Source organism: Mus caroli, unplaced genomic scaffold, assembly GCF_978045245.1.
Source record: "Mus caroli unplaced genomic scaffold, Mus_caroli_1 scaffold_4, whole genome shotgun sequence".
NCBI classification, from domain to species: Eukaryota; Metazoa; Chordata; class Mammalia; order Rodentia; family Muridae; genus Mus; species Mus caroli.
The window spans coordinates 103,398,439-103,417,601 of NW_028227259.1; the positions used below are offsets into that span (position 1 = coordinate 103,398,439).

Here is a 19,163-nt window from a genome sequence, read left to right on the forward strand (position 1 = left end):
GTGAGATAAATAGGAGCTCTGCCACTTAACACATTTTGTAACCTTTAGCAAATGTTAATATAGCTAAGCCATAGTTTCTTTGGAGTAGGAATGCTTATGGGTTCCATTTCATAGGAAAGCTGAAGTGAATTAAAATCATCAGTAATTTAAGAGATATACAACCAATCTAGATGTCCATCAACAAATCAAAGGACAAAAAAATGTATGGTACATACATAATGAAATTTTATTCTGTAATAAAAATGAAATTTTCAGGAAAATAGAACTAGAAATTATTATGTTAATATAAGCCAGGCTCACAGGGGAAAAAAAAACAATAAATGCCAGTTTCTTTCAATGCATAATCCCTATTTAAATCTGTAGAGATGTATATACATGCAGATGCATACTACATAGACATAACACAAAACAGAAAGAGGGATTTAGTAGAGAATTTATGACATAATAGTAACCTTTTGTCTTATTACTCCAAAGTAGCATGGATGCTGAGGAGAGATTAGCTGACTGGGATCAGAAGGCTTCATGGAGGAAAGAAACCTTTGAGCAGAGAACTGATGGCAAATAGCAAGCAAGGCAAGGTGGTGTCCTAGGAAGAACACTTCAAGCCCAGGAAGTGGAAACCGCTCAGCTTAGTGTGTCCACAGACTAACAAAGACAGCAGATGTAAGACCAGGAACATGAATGATCATGAGGGGGACCACAAGAGAGAGGATGAGGCTAGAGAGGCAGCAGGCATAGATCTCATGTAACCTCGTACCTCACTTTGGAGGACAATAAACCATCATGAGAACATGAACAATGATATGAGCAATGTAAACGAACTCTGTTCTGAATTACCACCCTCACTGCTATGTGGTCAGTAGGCCTTAAGAAATCAAAGTCTGGGCAACTTCTATAGGAATTTGACAGACGATGGTGCTGTCTTGACCTAGTAACACTGTTGGATGTTGTGAGCAGTGGTCGGTGGTTTCTAGATATAGTTGAAGATGTGGTCTTCAGGGTGGGCAATGAAAGATGATCAAGGGAAGCTTTGCGATTTTGTAGACTTATTTATTAAGATGAGGAGTTCACAGGAGGCATGGACCTGAGAGGTACACCATTCAGAACAAGTGAGCGTATGCTAACAAGCAACCCCTGTGTTTCAATAGCTTCATCCACACAAATCTCTTCCACTCTCAGCTGCATGTTCAAAATGAATTTGAAGACTTTTCTGCTCAGCGTATTCCCCAAGGGAACCAAGGGGGTCCAGGCTGTAGTCCTGGCCCTCTCTCTCTATCACAGCGTAGCGACAGCAGACCCTGAGAGAGTTAGAGACTGACTTACAAAGCTTCTGCTGGGAAGTGAAGTCACTCCCTCTCCCATGTCAGGGGACAAAGGAACCACAAGAGCTCTGTGTGACTTCAAAGAGGGTAAGGAGAACAACCTACCCTCGGCCTAGACATGAGGGAGTAAGAACTATTTGCATGTGACATTGGGTGATTAAGAAGTGCATAGTGGCACATGCTTATAAACCCAGAACACTGGCAGGCAGAAGGCAGGAGGCTTGCTGCAAAGTGTCTGCCATCCTGGCCTTCATAGTGAGAACTAGGGGAATCCAGTGTCCTAAGATTGATGAATAATGAGCAAAGGACATTAAGTAGGTAGTGGTATACATTTGATGAGAAAATTAGTTTTCTCTTCCATTTACCTTGTGCCTGCTCTCTTATTGGCTCTTGTTGTCACCATATCCCTTCCCTAGAACTGATGTAGGATGGCATCTCTGAAACCCTAATCCTCCCCATGTGCAAGACAAGCATGCCACCAATGAGCCACATTGGCAGTTTTCTGCTCTCCTGACTTTGAACATTTGTATCCCATCATGGAGGGGGCAAAGAACATCAGACATACTGAGTTCCAGGATGACATTAGCATTTCAGCAGGGCAATGAGAAGACAGTACTGATATGCTTCAGCGCTGGTCCTCTCACCAATTGGCTAAATCAAATCACATGTACAGGTCATATAAACTCAACCCACATACATGGTCCACTATACCTACCTCTGGACCTACCTCAGTATGCCTAGCTACAAAACAAAGATGTACCATTTTCTTTGCACCCTCTGTAGTTCATCCTGAGGAGGTTGGTCCTCAAGAATAGATAACAGTCATTACTAAGATGAGTAAATAGATAATACTAGTTTCTAAGATGAGTGTTTAGCTGCATTCATTGATTTGTGGATCCAGCTCAAATTCCCATTCACTTTCCCTTAAGATCTGATACAAATGAACATGACAAATCAGACCTAAAATACAAAAAGGATGTTGGCAGTTAACTAGAGTTGCCTGAGAAAAGGGAATCTCATTGAGGAATTGCCTCTATCAGATTGGTCTCTAGGCATGTCTGTGGGTATTATCTTGGTTGCTAATTGATGTGGTAGGGCTCCACCCATTGTGGGTGGTGCTATCCCTAGGCTGGCGGCCCTGGGATATATAAGAAAATTTTCTGGGTAGCAAGCTAGTAATTAGAACTCCTCCAGGGTCTCTGCTTCTGTTGGTGCCTCCAGCTTCCTGTCCTAAGATCTTGCCTTGGCTTCCCTCGGTGATGATGTGTAACCTATAAGCCAAATTGACCCTCTCCTTACCAAGCTGCTTTTGGTCATGGTGTTTTATCAAAGTGATAGAAAGCAAAGTAAGACACAAACCCACTCTTCAAAGTAAAAACCTAATGTGGGAATAGCATGGGATTGTGATCCAGAATGCTCAGGGTATTTTGGACCATTTGTGTGGGTTGAGATAAAGGGGAAGACAAAGGAGAAAAGTTAGGGTTTCCATTGCTGTGAAGACACCATGACCAAGGCAACTCTTATAAAGGACAACATTTAATTGGGGCTGGCTTACAGGTTCAGAGGTTCAGTCCATTATCATCAAGGCGGGAAAGCATCATGGCATGTAGTCAGAAATGGCGCTGAGGAAGGAACAGAGGGAGAGTTCTACATTGTGAGCCCCAGGCAGCAGAGGGGGACTGGGTTCCTCACTAGGTGGAGTTTGAACATAGGAGACCTCAAAACCCTACAGTGACACATTTCCTCAAAAAGGCCACATCCACTCCAACAAGGCCACACCTCCTAATAGTGCCATTCCTTATGGGCCAAGCATTCAAACACACAAGTTGAGAGGGTCCATTTCTATCCAAACCACCACAGGATGTAAGTATTGTTTCTCTGGGGCCTCTGGTAGGTAAGTGTTTCTGTTCTTCACTAAAAGAGTCTGATATACAAAGGAACTGGTGGTGGTCCAAGTGATTTTAACTTCTAATTCTGATGTCTGTCTTTAAATTTTGCTATGATGTCCCTAAGGCAAGTTATTACAATGCACTGGATCTTTTTATAATTATATTTTCCCACGGGTAAGAATAAAAACAGGTTTAGAATATTGACAGAGTGTTGTCTGAAAAATACAATAACTAGAAAAATCAAGGAACTGCTTCTTGCATGAGCTGAACTCTGTAAATATGGGTGTTCTGTAAGAAGGAATAGGTTGACAACAGACCTGCAATACTCATAACGCTTAAGGCAGAACTAAAACATCACATTCATTCCACTCTGTAGCTGGCCATCAGGGCAGCATTAGATTGATCTGTGTGACTCATTGAGACTAGGTGGGCATCCTAGCCAGAGTGCCTAACATGTTGACATTGCAATGTGTTGTCATTGTCACCTACAAAGCCCACATTAGAGAACTGCAGAACTAAATTAAAACCAAACAGACAAACAAACAAACAAACAAACAAGGCTGAGGTGTTGTCTGCATCGGAAATGTGTTTATCCTGTAAGCACAAGGACCTGCATTGGATCCCTAGAACCCATATTTTAAAAATGGGCATGGTAGCCAGGCAGTGGTGACGCACGCCTTTAATCCCTGCACTTGGGAGACAGAGGCAGGTGGGTCTCTGTGAATTTGAGACCTGCCTAGTCTAAAACATGAATTCCAGGACAGCCAGGGCTACACAGAGAAACCCTACCTTGAAAAACCAAACCAACAAAATGAAATAGGCATGGTGCCCCGTAATTGTAGTCCTAGTGCCAGGATATGGAGAGGGGAAGATCTCTGGGTATTGCTTGCAAACCGGGTGTTCTAGTCCAGTGACAGATGTTTTGTGTGTGTGTGTGTGTGTGTGTGTGTGTGTGTGTGTGTGTGTGTGTGTGTATACACCCCAACAAGGCCACACCTACTCCAAGGCCACACCTCCTAATAGTGCCATTCCCCATGAGCCAAGCCTTAAACACACAAGTCTAGTTTTACACTGAGGAATGCAGGTCTGTTGCCAACCTATTCCTCCTTACAGAACACCCATATTTAGAGAGTTCAGCTCATGCAATAAGCAGTTCTGTGATTTTTCTAGTTATTTTATTTTTTCAGACAACACTCTGTCAGAGGAAGTGTGTTGCTTATACACGTACTACACAGTAGAGTTGAAGTCTTAGGGAAACCAGCAGCCTCCCAAACAAAATCTCTTGATGGAGACCTGCCATTGCCTCCGCCCTTGAGGTTCATCCAGTTGAGCTGGCCATCATCTAGCCAAAGGACTACCCCCCCTCCAGGAAGGTGAATTTACCTTAAAATATACTCAAGAGACCAAAGAACTCATGAGCCCTTTAGTGAGAGCCTCCCCAAAGCCCTTGCCCACTAGCACAGACCTGGGGAGCCTCCCTCTGTTGGGGCTGCCCAGCTTTCTGAGTTCTGAATCAGAAAAGCTTAACTTTCCCCTTTGTCTTCTCTTCTGTCTCTTTCAGGTACTGAACAGAGCCAAATTATATTTTTTTTCTTGTTCTCTGGGCTTCCCTACTCTTTCTCTGAAGCTCCCCTTTCCCAACAAATGTTAGCTCATCATCATCTGGCTTGTGTCCGTGCCTAACTCAAACATCATGGTTCTTTTTCTCCCTCTTAAGCTCCCACCTATGCATCTATAAAAGATTATTCTCACCCTCTGAGATCTATGGATTTCATCCCTTGAACTCAGAAGATAAGAACCCTAAAGTTGCTGGCTTGAGTGTCTAGAGTTTCCAGGTCCTGGCTCCCTAGAAAGGTGTTATTCTCAAATACACTCTCATATAAATGGCAGAGCCTAAGAATCCTTGGGCTTATTCTGTTTCCATCTCTCCTGTGCTCTTCACAACGGCCTTGTTAGTTTTTGGATAGGTAGAGAGCAGCTTCTGATTACATACTTCTTAGCACTTTTACAGCATCCACAGGGCTAGTTCAGTAAGTGACTATAACTGAAAATAAGCCTCTAAGTTATCCAATTCCATTCACTTACCTAACACCTAATCTAATAGTGAAGAGCTTGTGGGTTCCCGAGGGAACGGGTTTCTTGGCTCATTGTTTTTTCATTAGCTTTTAAATGAGTTTGAGTGCTTCAGATGCTCAGATCCTTAGAGCCTCGCCTCTTCTCAAGCTCTCTCTTTCACCCAAAGCTGTTTGCCTGGCTATTTGTATAGCCCTAACCATCACTCTCTGATCCTGGGGACTGTGCTTGTCTTTTTCTACCTTTGATCTGTTCTCCATTGCTGAGTCCTACCTGGGCTACAATTCACTGAGTATTTACCCATAAGGAAAGCTCTTATCATCCAAGGATGATGGCTTTATTTCCTTTCTGATTTCCTTTGGCACAGGACTTTGTCTAGCACACCTGTCATATTCAACAGCCCACTCCCACCTCCATCTGGACAGCCTTCAAACTGGGTCATACAAAAGGAGGCCATCAAAGGCAGAGCAGGCCTGGATCATCACGCCTTTAAATCTTGGTAAGCCACAGCCAGGCTTTTGAAAATGGCGAGGTGGAAAGAGCGTCTTAGGATCTTTTCTACATATCTGGATTAGCGAGCACAGTTGTAACAGCTGCTATGACAAAGATGGAGTCTGCACAACAAAGTCTTCGTGTGGTCCTTATCCACTTTCAAACTAGAACTTTTGAAATTATGTAACAGATCTTGCATAAGTCTATTCTCAGTGTCTGGGCTGGGTGAGGACCACTCTTTTCTATGAAGAACTATCTTGTCTCCTGGCACAGGGCTGGAGGGGTGAACTGAGCTTCTGTCAGGCCTTCATCTACTACAGAGTAGTAGCCATTAGCCTCTTACCCCTTCTCTCCACAAATACAATGAAACAAAACACAAAGAATTCTGGCAGAAGAGAAGGTGGAAGCCCACAGCCAGGATGCTGCAAGCACTTGCTAATTTACCTTTGACTATCAGCAAGCTGAGGAAGTCAATTCTAATACTGAACATCATTAGGCCCCAGCATTCCACTTCTCTTCAGTTAGCACAGATCCACCACAAAGCAGACCCAGAGAAGCTTCCTGGAAGTCCCAGGAAACTGAGTTGAGTGAGGTTTAGCAAGGGGTTCTTACTCGGAGTGTAGTGATTTTTAGGAACGTATTTCAAACGTAGCCCATGACCTCAAACCATGTCAATCACTGTGCTGGATATTTATATTATCATTACCATCATCTACTGATAGCTACAGGGGAGTATTAACAATTTAACTCTTAAAAAGAAAAAAACCAACACACTGACTTAGATTTTCTTTGCTGGTCTCCGTAGGGACAGTGCCACCCACAATAGTTATATTAGAATCACTTTGATTTATTTAATTTCCTAAAACCAGATATGCCAATTATTTAAATGAAATCTGTGACTACAGGATGATAAGCAGTCTACTGTCTCTATCACATGTGTATTCTCCAAGTACACATCTCCATATCACTACCGATGATCTGCACTTAGGATTCGTAATCACTTGAAAAACAAAACAAAACAGCCCAATGCCGGTCCTCTAACCACTTTGTCTCAACTACACTGACAACATATTCTGCTAAACTGACTTTCCCACAGTGATTCATCAGGAGAAAAATGAGTTCACACTAACTTTCATTTCCCCAAGCCAGCGTGGGTGGAAGGAAGAGAAAGCGGGTTGGTTGGAGGAGGTACAAGGCTTGCTTGGTGCTTAATCGGGGGCACATGATTTCACTCTTTATTCTAATCAGTATCTGTCCCCTTCAGTTCCCTAAATTAGGATCTACACACTTTTTTCTAGAAGTGCTAAGTTGGACAACTTAGACACTCAAATGCTGACAGTAAACACTAGTCTACGACAGCTGCCACATACTGTCCAGACTGGCTGCACATACCTGGATAGAAAGAAGGAAGCAGCGGCTCACACACTGCAGACACTAGGCCTACTAAGACATGAGCACTACAATGGGAATTAGCGACCTAGGACTTCCTTCACTGAATTAAGTAAGAGAGAGAGAGAGAGAAGGAAAGAGAGAGAAAGAGGGGGGAGGAGAAGGAGGGAGGGGAAGAAAGCAAGAAACCACAGAAAGAAAGAAAGAAAGAAAGAAAGAAAGAAAGAAAGAAAGAAAGAAAGAAAGAGAGAGAGAGAGAGAGAGAGAGAGGAAGGAAGGAAGGAAGGAAGGAGAGAGAGAGAAAGAGAAAGAAAGAAAGAAAGAAAGAAAGAAAGAAAGAAAGAAAGAAAGAAAGAAAGAAAAGAGAAAGGAGAGAAGGAGGGAGGGAGGGAGGGAGAGAGGGAGGAAGGAAGAGAGGAAGGAAGGAAGGAAGGAAGGAAGGAAGGAAGGAAGGAAGGAAGGAAGGAAGGAAGGAAGGAAGGAAGGGAATAGGCCTTGATTCTTAAGTACAGACTGGGGCACAGTTCTACTTCACACAGAGCCAGCCTGCAGTTTTCAATGACAGTCCCTAAAGCATAATAAGGCTTAGAGACAAACCTCCAACCCCAACATGCCTGCCAGCACTGAGTGGAGTCAAGTGACATGAAGCAGAAAACTGAGGCAATTTTTAGTCTACAACAAAATCTTTAGGCCTGAATTATCCAGGACAGAGCCACCTTTCCAGCCGTCACTGGAAGCCCAACTCTGGCCAAAGCATTACCTTGCAAACTTGCTAAGGGTAAATAAAGCCCAGGGACTCACCATTATCCTCTCTGAGTTTAGTTAATAGTTAGTAGTTTCCAGGTCATTGACCACACTCTTGTCCAGGAAACACATTCAAGAATTCCTTTGAACCCTTAGCTACGGCAGAAAATTGGCCCGAACGCCTTTATTCCCAGGCCACCATTCTCCTTCCCTTCCAACAATGAGACTGTTTTTGGAATACAAGCAAGCATGGCCTTGTATTGAGAACCACAGGGTAATTAAAAAGCACTGGTGAATCCAGGGGGCCACTCAGACTCCACAGACCAACTTCTAATGCTAGAGTTGAGATGAGAGTCTCCACACAGGAGGCAGGTACACGGCAAGGGGACAGGACTGTGCCAGAAGAGACAGCAAGAAGACAGGCAGACATGGAGAGAGCAGAGGTTCCAGCCAGGTACACAGGAGGATGAAAGTGTAACGACAGAAGTGACAGCAGAGTGTTAATTGTGGCATCTTTGTTAGCTATTGAAAACAGGCCGCCTGCTAGTGAGTGGACTGGGCTGTGTCCTCAAAAGAAGGAGTTATTTCAAGTCATATAATCTCTCCTTTTATCTACCTATATCCATCCTCTACTAAGACCCCAGACCCCAGTTAGGCCCCAGCTTAAAGCCCAGTGGGTTTGAAATGAGTGGCAAGCATGCCTAAACAGAACTGCTTTCATTGCCTAGAGCTGTTTACGATTGTATCTACTAAAATACCGTGAAGGCCACACGTGGCACAGATGGCAGAAATGCGCCGTGGTTTCCATAAAAGCTCACACAGGGTTTGAACCTCCGGTACAGCAGGATAGTAAAACAAAAGCATGGTAACCATGGTAACGGAAAGCCCGTTCAAACCACCTTGGAATTACATTTTTAGCCCGAGTCTTAAGCTGGATCCAGGACCTCAGCATCACAAGGGCCCGATTTGCAGGTTGGAAATCTGCGGGGAAACAAGATTCCTCAAGCCATCCACAAGGACACAAAAGCTTGAGATGCCATGGTAGTTCATAGCTTCTGCTCTGGATTAAAAGGCCCACTTCAACCCTGTGCCTCTCATTAGGTCTGTGGGCTCCATCAAAATATATCCGTTTCCTCTTCTGTACCGTGGCCCTAAGAAGTGGCACTATTAGGAGGTGTGGCCTTGTTGGAGTGGGTGTGGCCTTGTTGGAGGAAGTGCATCACTGTGGGCTTGGGCTTTGAAGTCCTATGTTTAAGCTCCACCCAGGGTGGAAGAGTCTCTTCCTGGCAGCCCTCAGATGAAGATGTAGAACTATCTTTCCAGCACAATGCCTGCCTAGACACTGCCGTGCTTCCCACCATGATGATAATGGACTGAACCTCTGAAATTGTAAGCCAGCCCTAATTAAATGTTGTCCTTTATAGGAGTTGCCTTGGTCATGGTGTCTCTTCACAGCAATGGAAACATAACTAAGACAATAACTAAGGGTGAAAAGGACGATGTTCGCATCTGTGCCTACACACCTTAGACCGTGTCTGAAAAACATTAGTGGCTGAATGTTGCCTAGGATTTCTTCGTAGAAAACAAACGCGCATCTGTGCCTATATTCCTAAGGTCTTTCCCTCAGGAGTGGACGAATTTTGAGCCAGTTGAATGGCTATGGCTATGAGCCCATCCCTCCACCCACAATTCCATCCAGAAAGCAAAAGAAGACGCCACAACTCCTGGCTGCAGAGCTTAAAATGTATTGACATTGTGAAGGGACAACTTGGAGACAGGTCAAGCCTGTTGAGATGACGCATGGTTAAGACATGCTGATTCTCAGGATGGCGTCAGAAGGGTTAACCAACATGGCTGGAACTTGGCATTGTGCGTTTTCATTAGCGGGGGACCACTACTCTAAAGTCTCTCCTAGAGTATCGTAATGGCTGCCTGCAGAACAACTACAGACCTAATTTAGATGTTAAAGTTGATCAGAATTATCAGCAACCTGGTTTGCATTTGGTCACTGCTGTGGGACGAGGAGGTACGTTTTCTTAATGGACTCCTTGTTTATATGTTTAGCCACCAACTGACTCCAGAGAATAATGAAAAATAAGTTAGGGGAAAAAAAAAACGACTGTGTTTAGGTCATGGATCCTTACCCCCAAGACCCTTAAAGTCATAGCATTTACATTTACGGGGATGGGGCAGCATCATGGAAAACTAAGTTAACAACAACAAAAACAAAACCTACTGAAAAATACATCTATAGGACACAGTGGTCAGCTGTAGACAGCTCAGAAGGGTAAAGAAAACATGGTCCCTTCCTGCAGGATGGGCAATCCTACAGTGACCCATCCTGCAGGATGGGCAGTCCGACAGTGACAATCTCTGCCTTTTTCCCCCCTAGTGGCTATTTTCCTACCACAGTGTTGCGCTTCATTATTATATTAAATAACTTAATGGGTAAGAAGGAGTTTGCTAGCCAGCAGCCAACTCAAAGCCTTGGAGGAAGAGGGGGATGGGGGAGGGGTGTTTACAATACCGCACTGGGTAAGGGGGTGTCTGCAGTAGAACCCCACCCAATCTTTGCCCTCACTGGAATACTGTTCAAGCTGAGGTCCAGGATCCAAACTTGGCGGGTGGGAGGGGTTTCCCCTCCCTCCCTCTCCCTTTTTCATTTAAATTAACAAAGAAACACGGGCTTCCATAGAGCCACACTCGGCTGTGTAAGTTCCATTAGCAGCAAATGTTCAGGCCAAAAAAAAAACCATAACAAACAAAAGTCCATCCAGGTGCAGAGCTGTGATTCACATGGAAATTCCAGAAGATGAATCATGTGCAGAGCCGGGGCTTTCAGAGGCTTCTCCCTCAAGTGTCTTCAGTGACGATTTCAGTCTCAAAAGAGATCCAAGTCAATCTGTCAGCTGTGGGAAATGAATTTCCCGTCTGATCTACAGCTGGGCTTGCTTGCAGGGTCTGGGAGGCAGTCCCTAGTACTGGATGCCAGAAAACAAAGGCCAGCCCCTCCAGGGTCCTCTGATGCAGCAGTGGCAGCAGCAGCAGCAACAGCAGCAGCAGCAGCATTTTCCAGATGTTAAACTCTGCCCAAAAGGCTGGACCTGTGGAATAAAGGAAACACTGTAAGGCAGTTGTATTGGCTCAGAATGCCTTGCTTAATGTTCATCTCTTAATGCTCATCTCTGCCACGTTTTTAAATGTGTCGTTTTCACAGAGTTGAAATGATGGGTTAGGGATCAAGGACTGACGTCTGAGTGGTCCTTCAGGTAAGACTGCTGGACTTAATAGTTAATTAAGTTAGTTAATAGTTATTAATGGAGACAGCCAAAGCACTGCCTAAGGTAATCTCTACCTTGAGTGGTATTCTATTAAATCAAAAAGTGCACAGCATTAATGACAATGAACTTTTATGTATGTGTGACACGTGTCTGGTACACAGGCTTACTTACGTCTTAGGGCCTCAACTGCCATGATAAAATACAATAACCATGGGCAACTGGGGGAGGGAAGGGTTTATTTGGCTTACTCTTCCACGTCACAGGCCACCCTCAAAGGAAGTCAGGGCAGGAACCTGGAGATCAGACGCACTCTGTAGGTCAGGCTAGCCTCAAACATGTGGTTCTATTGCCTCAGCTTCCCAAGACCTAAGGTTCTAGGTGTGCCGACATGCCTGGCTTTCGACTCTCAAACACACTCTGGCCAGAAAAAGATTGTACCTGAGCTTATACGGCTGTAAAGCGTGTCTGGATTCAGCCAGTATGCAGCCTTTCTCACATGATGTTCTAGTCCCACCGCTAAAGTCTTTGGTTAAATTTTTGGGTTTACATATACTAAATACAGCGCACAGAGCCTTGAGGAAGAGCTATAGTATTCAGTCTTTCCTGTCAAACCTTGGATTTGCAACCTAACTTCTGATCTACACCAGAACAGAGTAACTATAAAGAAATGATGGGTGGGCTTGGGTTTTTGTAACTCGGGGATCCATGAACAATTCAGATACTGAGTATCTTGCAGAACCAATCTGTCTACTTATCCACGGCAAGGTTTCAGGAACTAAGAGTCTTACCAAGGGCCCTGCTTGTTTGGGGACAGGAGGCGGGGGGAAGAGGGAGATTACAAAGAAGAAACATGATAGGCAAAGTTCACCCTAAAATATAAATTAAAGGAGTTAATACTCCATTTTTTTCCTTTGTTTTCGTGACATACGGTCTGACCCTGTAGCTTGTGCTGGTCTTAAACTCAGTTCCTCTTGCATCAGCTTCTTGAGTGCTGAGACTGTAAGTCTGGGCTCTTTCACCACACTTCCCAGATCTGCATTGACTTTGGTGTATGTCTGAACTAGTCTTGATCATCTTGTATTATATTATTATATGTCCTGGCTGCTTTTTGGCCTATTAAAATATCTTACATGCTTAAAATACAAACACTTGCTAATTTGTTTAAAAATACTAATAGAATAGCCAACATTTTGTTGTTTTTTTTAACCTACAAATTATATTTTAAGTTCAGATTCTCTCTCTCAACCAAAGGAGACCTGATTTCTGATTGTTAACTGATACCCCAACTTTAACTGATATTAATTTTAGCCAGTGTTTTTGTTGGGATCCCACCCAAATAGCTTTAAGACTAGAACTATTCAAAAATAAAGCCTGAACTTAAAAAAAAAAGATTTATTTATTTATTTAATGTATATGTAAGTACACTGTAACTGTCTTCAGACACATCAGAAGAGGGCATCAGATCTCATTACAGATGGTTGTGAGCCACCATGTGCTGCTAGGATTTGAACTCAGGACCTTTGGAAGTGCAGTCAGTGCTCTTAACCACTGAGCCATTTCTTCACACCCCAGTCTGAACTTTTAAACAAAGAAAAATTGTTTTTTTTTTAAACTTGTTTGTTTTGTTGTGCTATACAATGGGGTAATTTCAATCCCATATTCCATGACGTCATCAGGGAGGAACTGCAATCCTGCTATTATCTGCCACAGTAAAGAAGAAATAAAAGGCACCAAGAATCCCAAGCCACAGGGATTCTGTGACCTGAAGGCAAGACTCTGAAGTGGAAATTCCTGGTTGCTTTGGAAACTCAGTTATATCACATGATGTTTTTCTGGAAGCTGTCTTGTGAGAGGATGCTTTGTTGAAACTGATGTTTAAGAGGGTGAGTGATATTTGGAAAGAGTATAAGGAGAACCCCACAGACAGCAAAAAGATGCTCTTGCATTGCCACACCTGCAATGTTTTGTTGGTCTTCACTTCACAGAGAGAAACTTGCCAAAGAACTTCTCACGGTATTCCAGCTGCTTCTGGCTGCTTCTGCTGACTCATACTGATCGGCAGAGCCTTGCTGTTTCTGCTGGATTGAGCCACGACTGCTGATTCATGTTTGGTGTTTGCTCTTTAGACTTAACTGACAACAGAGTGGAATCACCCCTAGGAACTACTTCTAAACAGGTCCACAAGACGCTTTTCCTATTAACATTTTTCTTCCCTACCTCTGGTTCGTGGGTTAAAAGAGAAGTTGAAACACTTAAGAACCCTAAATAAAGTAGGCTTTTAGACTCTGCCAAACAGGTAGGTGGGGCCTTCCTATAGTAAGGCATGCATATGGCTTTCCTGAGGTAAAGCCAATGTTTCCTATAGACTAGCACAATTTTAAGAAGCATTGAGACTCACCTTAAAGACTTCCATCTGTCCTTCTCTATATTATTTTCGGGTCCTTCACTCTCGTATGAAGCCAAGTAGAGTGCTACAATCAACCAAAGGAGAGAAAGCGTTACGATTGAAGCCATCTCCTGATATCATTAACCCCAGTGCTGGAAAGGCCTACTCAGCTTTGAGCCTATGCTCCAGTACACCCTTCAGATACACTGAGTTATCCTGAAGAACACAGAGCAGCTCTCTGCTTCTGATTAGCCATGGGCAACCCCATGGCTCTGAGCTGAGAAGGCCCTTAATTAATCAAGCATATATGAGACAAGAAGCTTTCAAAATGCAAACTGTACTGTCCTGCCGAACACTCAGATTTATATTCTCTCTGAAAGGAAGGGCCATGCCTCTTTCCTGGCACCCTCGGCTCAATAACAGAAATTCCGTGTAGATTGTTTAAATCCAAAAGATCTTTGAGATCTTTTACATCTCAAGGTTGTAAAAGTTGTTGTTAATCTTATTTACAGAGATGAAAACAATCAGCTGCCTATCCCCAAACAGGCAATATGAATTCAAAATGTCTGCCAGCCATTGCTGCAGATACCGTCAACAAGTAGGTAATCTCCCTACTAAGTATTCTACAGACTACTTATGAATTGTCCTACACATAACCAGGCATTTCCTCTTCTTCCATTGCCCAGTGTTCTAACAGGTCAAGACTATGCACACTTTTTTAAAATAGCTTTTAACAGCTTTCCAATAGCATGCTTATCATTTGGCAGGACAGGCATTAGGTCCTGCAAAAGATGTCTAATGTCCTATGTTTGGCTGCTTACAAAGTGAAAACATTTTAGGGGTAAACTGTAAGACTGTCCATGCAACAGATGGAAAAGGTTGGATCAGCTCAGAGGCCTGGCATCATACACGAGAGGCAGCCAAGGACAGGCATTTATCTGGGGGCATCTGGGGCAGGTGCAAGCTAAAGACTCACCATCTTCACTGAATACAGGCACTGAGAGCAGGTATTGTAAGACCTTCCGGTCCCGCTCGAACGGACACTCCACCTGTTTCCATGTCATAAATTCACTCACTTGTTTGGCCAGTTCCCAAAATTTCTGAAAGAGAATTAAAGGATTTTAAGGGTGATGGTCAAGAATTATTGGGCTGCGGGACACAACTCCATTTGAAAAGCACCCAGTTTGGGAACTTCAGAATCATTGTCTCGTCTTCATTTAATAAGCACTGTGTTTGCTAGCTAGGGAATGGAAGATCACTCACATTCTCACAAGCAACAGTGCCGCCGGGTGGAATGGCAGCTGTGCTATTTGGTGCTCTCATTTTCTTATAGACAGCAGGCCAATAGCAAGTTTGTTCTGAGCTGCAGAATGGCCTTGCTGCTAGGCTGGGGCACTAAGAAACAATTCCCTCTGGCTTTTGTTTTAAGTTTTTAGTTTTTGAGACAGACTCTCATTATGTCACACTGCTGCCCTGAAATTCACTATGTAGGCCAGACTGGCCTCAAACTTGTGGTAATCCTCCTGCCTCTGCCTCCTGAGTGCGCCACCAAGCCTGATCCTTACTGATATTCACATCCTACTTCGTCCCACTCACCTCAAAGTTGACATGGCCATTTGGAAGACGGTTGACACAGCCCTCGTTGAGGAAATAAATGTCTTTGATTAAGAGACTGAAGAATGGTATCACAATCTAGAAAGAAAAAGATTCAGGGTTTGTCTGGGTAAATAAACAGTTCGTCTCGTGTCACAGATAGAAGGGATAAATGAGCAATGTTAGCGTGTATTGCACGAAAGGCCACGGTGAATTATGGTGAATTACGGTACACTGTTCCTGTATGCTCCATGCTACACACTTCACTGCCTTCCACGGCTTAGCCTAGGATACAAATGTCACCAACACCTAAGCACAGTAGGGACTAGCACTGTTGACAAGTGGATGGGTCAATACTTTTTGTTCAGATTTTCCTATTTTCTTCAATGTTTACTTTAGGTGCTGAAATAGAAGCACCTAAAAGAACTCTAGTCATTTAGGGACCCCTTAATTATAGTAGTCTTAAAGGCACATGACCTATCTTCTTCCTATACTCTATATTACCCCATCATTAGACATCTATGCTTGTTTGTTTGTTTGTTTGGTTGGTTGGTTGGTTGGTTGGTTGGTTTTATATTTTCCTCCTGACGCCATTTCTCAAGATAATGTGACAGCTGAAGGTTTTAAGTAGTTGTTACCGTCTCCTGTAGAAGAAACCTGGCTGCATGAGAGAGCAAGTCTTCACATGCTGCCCTGGAAAAGCCCCTTAGAAGAACCCTGCACTGTCTGTTGCCAGACAGATGCACTACAAGTAAGAGGGAGATGGAAATGTGTGAATTAAAATTAAAGACTTCAAAAGCCAATATGATTCTGTAATGATACCTTCTTGGCCAGGATTCTGTGGTTTGATGAGGCGGTACTTTCCTGACTATCCTAGAGTAGCAATCTTTACAAGTATCCTGTATCGGACCCCTCCCATGTCAATCAAAGATCAAAGTTCTGATACAGCCACTTTTATTTATTTATTTTCTCAAATGTGATATATTTGAAAAAGTTCTGCACTGTAAATAATTCTTCCAACAGATTATTTGGGGAATTCTGAAAACACCAAGATCAGATCTTTGAAGTCTTCTCAGCTCATGACTCACGAATGAGAAAACAAACTTTTTGGCTCACGAACAAAGGGCAAGTGCCAACTCTCTGCTAGAGAGAAATTCAGATCTTTTCCCTGAAGTCTTTCAAAAAGCCAGAACACCTTTGATTAGTTCTGTTTCATTGATCCTTGAGAATAATGAAACGTGTCTTCGGCTCCGCGAGCACCCGTGACTTGCTCTTGTCTGCAGAGCGCCTGAAGCAGCATTCGCAAGGACTGTATGCACTTCCTTCCCTCTCCTGGTCCTGGCTCGCATCTACACTGACCCTTGCCTCTTTCAAAGAACACTCGTGGGGCACGGGGCTGGGCTGTGGACTCCATCACACATCAGTTTAAGAACTGGCTCGATAGCTGGCTGGTAATAAAAGCTAGGGGCTGGCAAAATGTAAGGATTTTGTTTGTGCTTTGTTTTGCTTTAAATGTATGTGTTGTTATTCTTGGTATGGCCTCGGAGAAGCATGCCTTACATTTTTAAGTGGCTGGCACAGGGCATCGAAAGAATAATACTTCAGGGGACATGAAAAATGTGAAACAGAAGTGACAGTGGCCACAGAGTTTCACTGGAGCGTGGCTATGCTCATTGATCCAGACACAGGCTGGTCCGTTCTCTGCTACTACCCAGGTTGTGGATGCACTCGTAAGACAATAAACACACATCCTGGGACAGCCCCAGGGAAGTGGGGGCGCAATGAAAATCAAGACGTGGTAGTTTACAGTGCAATGGCTTCTAAAGGAGAGGCTCTGTGCTGTCCCAGTCCCGGGGCTGGGCTATGGGCCTCAGTTACTGTCTTGTAGACTTAAGCCTGCGTTCTCATCATGGCCATTAAATCGTGGGAGGCAGAAGGATTCCTTCTGGGAGTTTTGTATTCAGTGTCCCTACAAGATGCTCGACTACTGAGTCATTCTTCCAGGAACACAGAAACACAGCCAGCCTAATGTGGGGCACTTGGCTGCTCTATTTCTCATGCTCATGACAAGAAAAGAATCTCAGACTTTAACCCCTCAATCGCTCCTGAGAGTGCCCATCAGTTTTACACAAGGAACTGAACGGTGCAGAATATAAGAACTCAAGGGTTTTGTGAGGTAAATAAAGGGATTGTGTCTTGTTTCTCTTAGGTCTTGCCATTATCATTAGTGGGAAAACTAAGTAGCAATATATACATACATATATATATATATATATATATATATGTATGTATATAATATAGCCATATATAAACTATGTGTATATATACATATATATTCTACAGCCATATATAAACTAATATGTATATGTACATAAATACATATATATTATATAACCATATATAAGCTATATATTATATAGCCATATATTCTATAACCATATATAAAATAATATATATGTATACTATATATACTATCATGTTGAATCATGTATTCCTCCTGGCTGGCCCTCAAAATCACTATGTAGTCAAGGATAACCTTAGACATCTCTAATCCTCCTGAGTGCTGTATTTCGGGCATGTACTGCCTCATGTGGTTCTATGGAGAACTGGGGACTGAACTCCACTCTTTTTGTGCATCCTAGGCAAGGACTCCACCAACTGAGCTACAACACAAATTTTCCCCTTTAAAAATATCCTGAACGCTGGGGCTGGACTAATGGCTCGGCAGTTAAGAGCACTGACTACTCTTCCAGAGGTCCTGAGTTCAATTCCCAGCACCCACATGGTGACTTACAACCATCTGTAATGAGATCTGATGCCCTGTTCTGACATCCAGGCATACATGCAGACAGAATAATATATATTCTGAATTCATTTAGGCTTGCAAATCCTAGCTACTAAAGCTGAAGGCCTGCCTGGGCTACTTGGTGAATTCTTCTTTAAAAACAAACCAGTGCAAACCGGTGAAATGGCAGCTGGGATATTTTAGAGATGGATGCTAGAGAGCTTGTCTGGTAGGCATAAAAGCCCAGGTTCAACCCCCAGGACTGTAAGCGTGAACTGCTGCTAGTTCAGAATCAGCCTTCGTTCTTTAAGGCATCGTCAGTTCAACGTCTAGAAACCGATGCTAATGAGGAGGACCAAGTTTGCAGAAACACAAATTGGATAGGGAAGGGACTGGAAACCAAGTAATCACATGAGAGACGCATGGTTAAGAACCGAGAGACTCTGAGTACCCACAGGGAGGGGAACTATTTAGAGAGCACTTAAGGGCTCCTGCACGGAAGACAGATTTGATTTGCACCATAATAGGTACCTGGAAATGCACTGCTCTGACCACATAAACTTGAGATTCGGAAAGAATCAAAGACCATTATTTGAAAGGTACTGCCAAGGAGACTGTAAAACGGGCAGTTACTTTGGAATAAAGAAAGTACTCCCTCAGCTCAAGATGAGGAAAATAATCTCATTTTTAAAATAACAGGAGAGATCTGGCCAGACATGCTTTTATTTCTTATCTTTTGAGGCCAATTATGAGAAAGGAACGGTACACTTCTTCAGATGGTTGTAATTACGGTTGTTCCATCAGCTACAGGCACAGCCTATAAATTTATATAGAATGCCCTTTTACAAATAAAGCAAGATGAAGTGTCTAAGTGACATAGGTGTAAATAATTGTTTTCCTTTCTGGGGACAGCTGTCAAAGTTGCACAAGTGACAGTGGCTTCTCTTGGTGGCTGCTGTCAAAGCCCTCTGACAGACAGGACTCCACACCGCCTCCCTCCCTCACTGAGGGCCATGTGGAGTCTGGTGTCCACCATAGGGAGATGTGGGGTGGTCTCACAGCTTCCCTGCACCCCCAGCTCAGGGTGTCGGGGTCCTCCCTCCACATCATCACTAGGAAGCGTAACCCACTTCAGATTGGCTCTTTTCAGCAAAATATAAAAGCAAGCACACTGCCACGCATCCATCCGAAGGTTTCCCCAGTTAAAAG

The 19,163-nt window shown here is 43.5% G+C and overlaps 1 protein-coding gene across 4 annotated transcripts in view; it reads right to left on the reverse strand.

The window, feature by feature from the left end:
- Window positions 1-9,638: 9,638 nt before the first annotated feature.
- The window catches only part of Rasgef1b (RasGEF domain family member 1B), a 519,799-nt gene continuing 510,274 nt past the window's right edge, over window positions 9,639-19,163 (reverse strand). For all 4 annotated transcript variants that reach the window (XM_085836892.1, XM_085836891.1, XM_021162265.3 and 1 more), the window contains 4 exons: window positions 15,173-15,268; window positions 14,553-14,676; window positions 13,589-13,661; window positions 9,639-11,013 (listed from right to left, as the gene is read on the reverse strand). In XM_085836892.1, coding sequence (XP_085693018.1) covers window positions 10,989-11,013; window positions 13,589-13,661; window positions 14,553-14,676; window positions 15,173-15,268 — 318 coding nt within the window. In that variant the 3' untranslated portion in view covers window positions 9,639-10,988. The remainder of the gene's footprint in view (window positions 11,014-13,588; window positions 13,662-14,552; window positions 14,677-15,172; window positions 15,269-19,163) is intronic.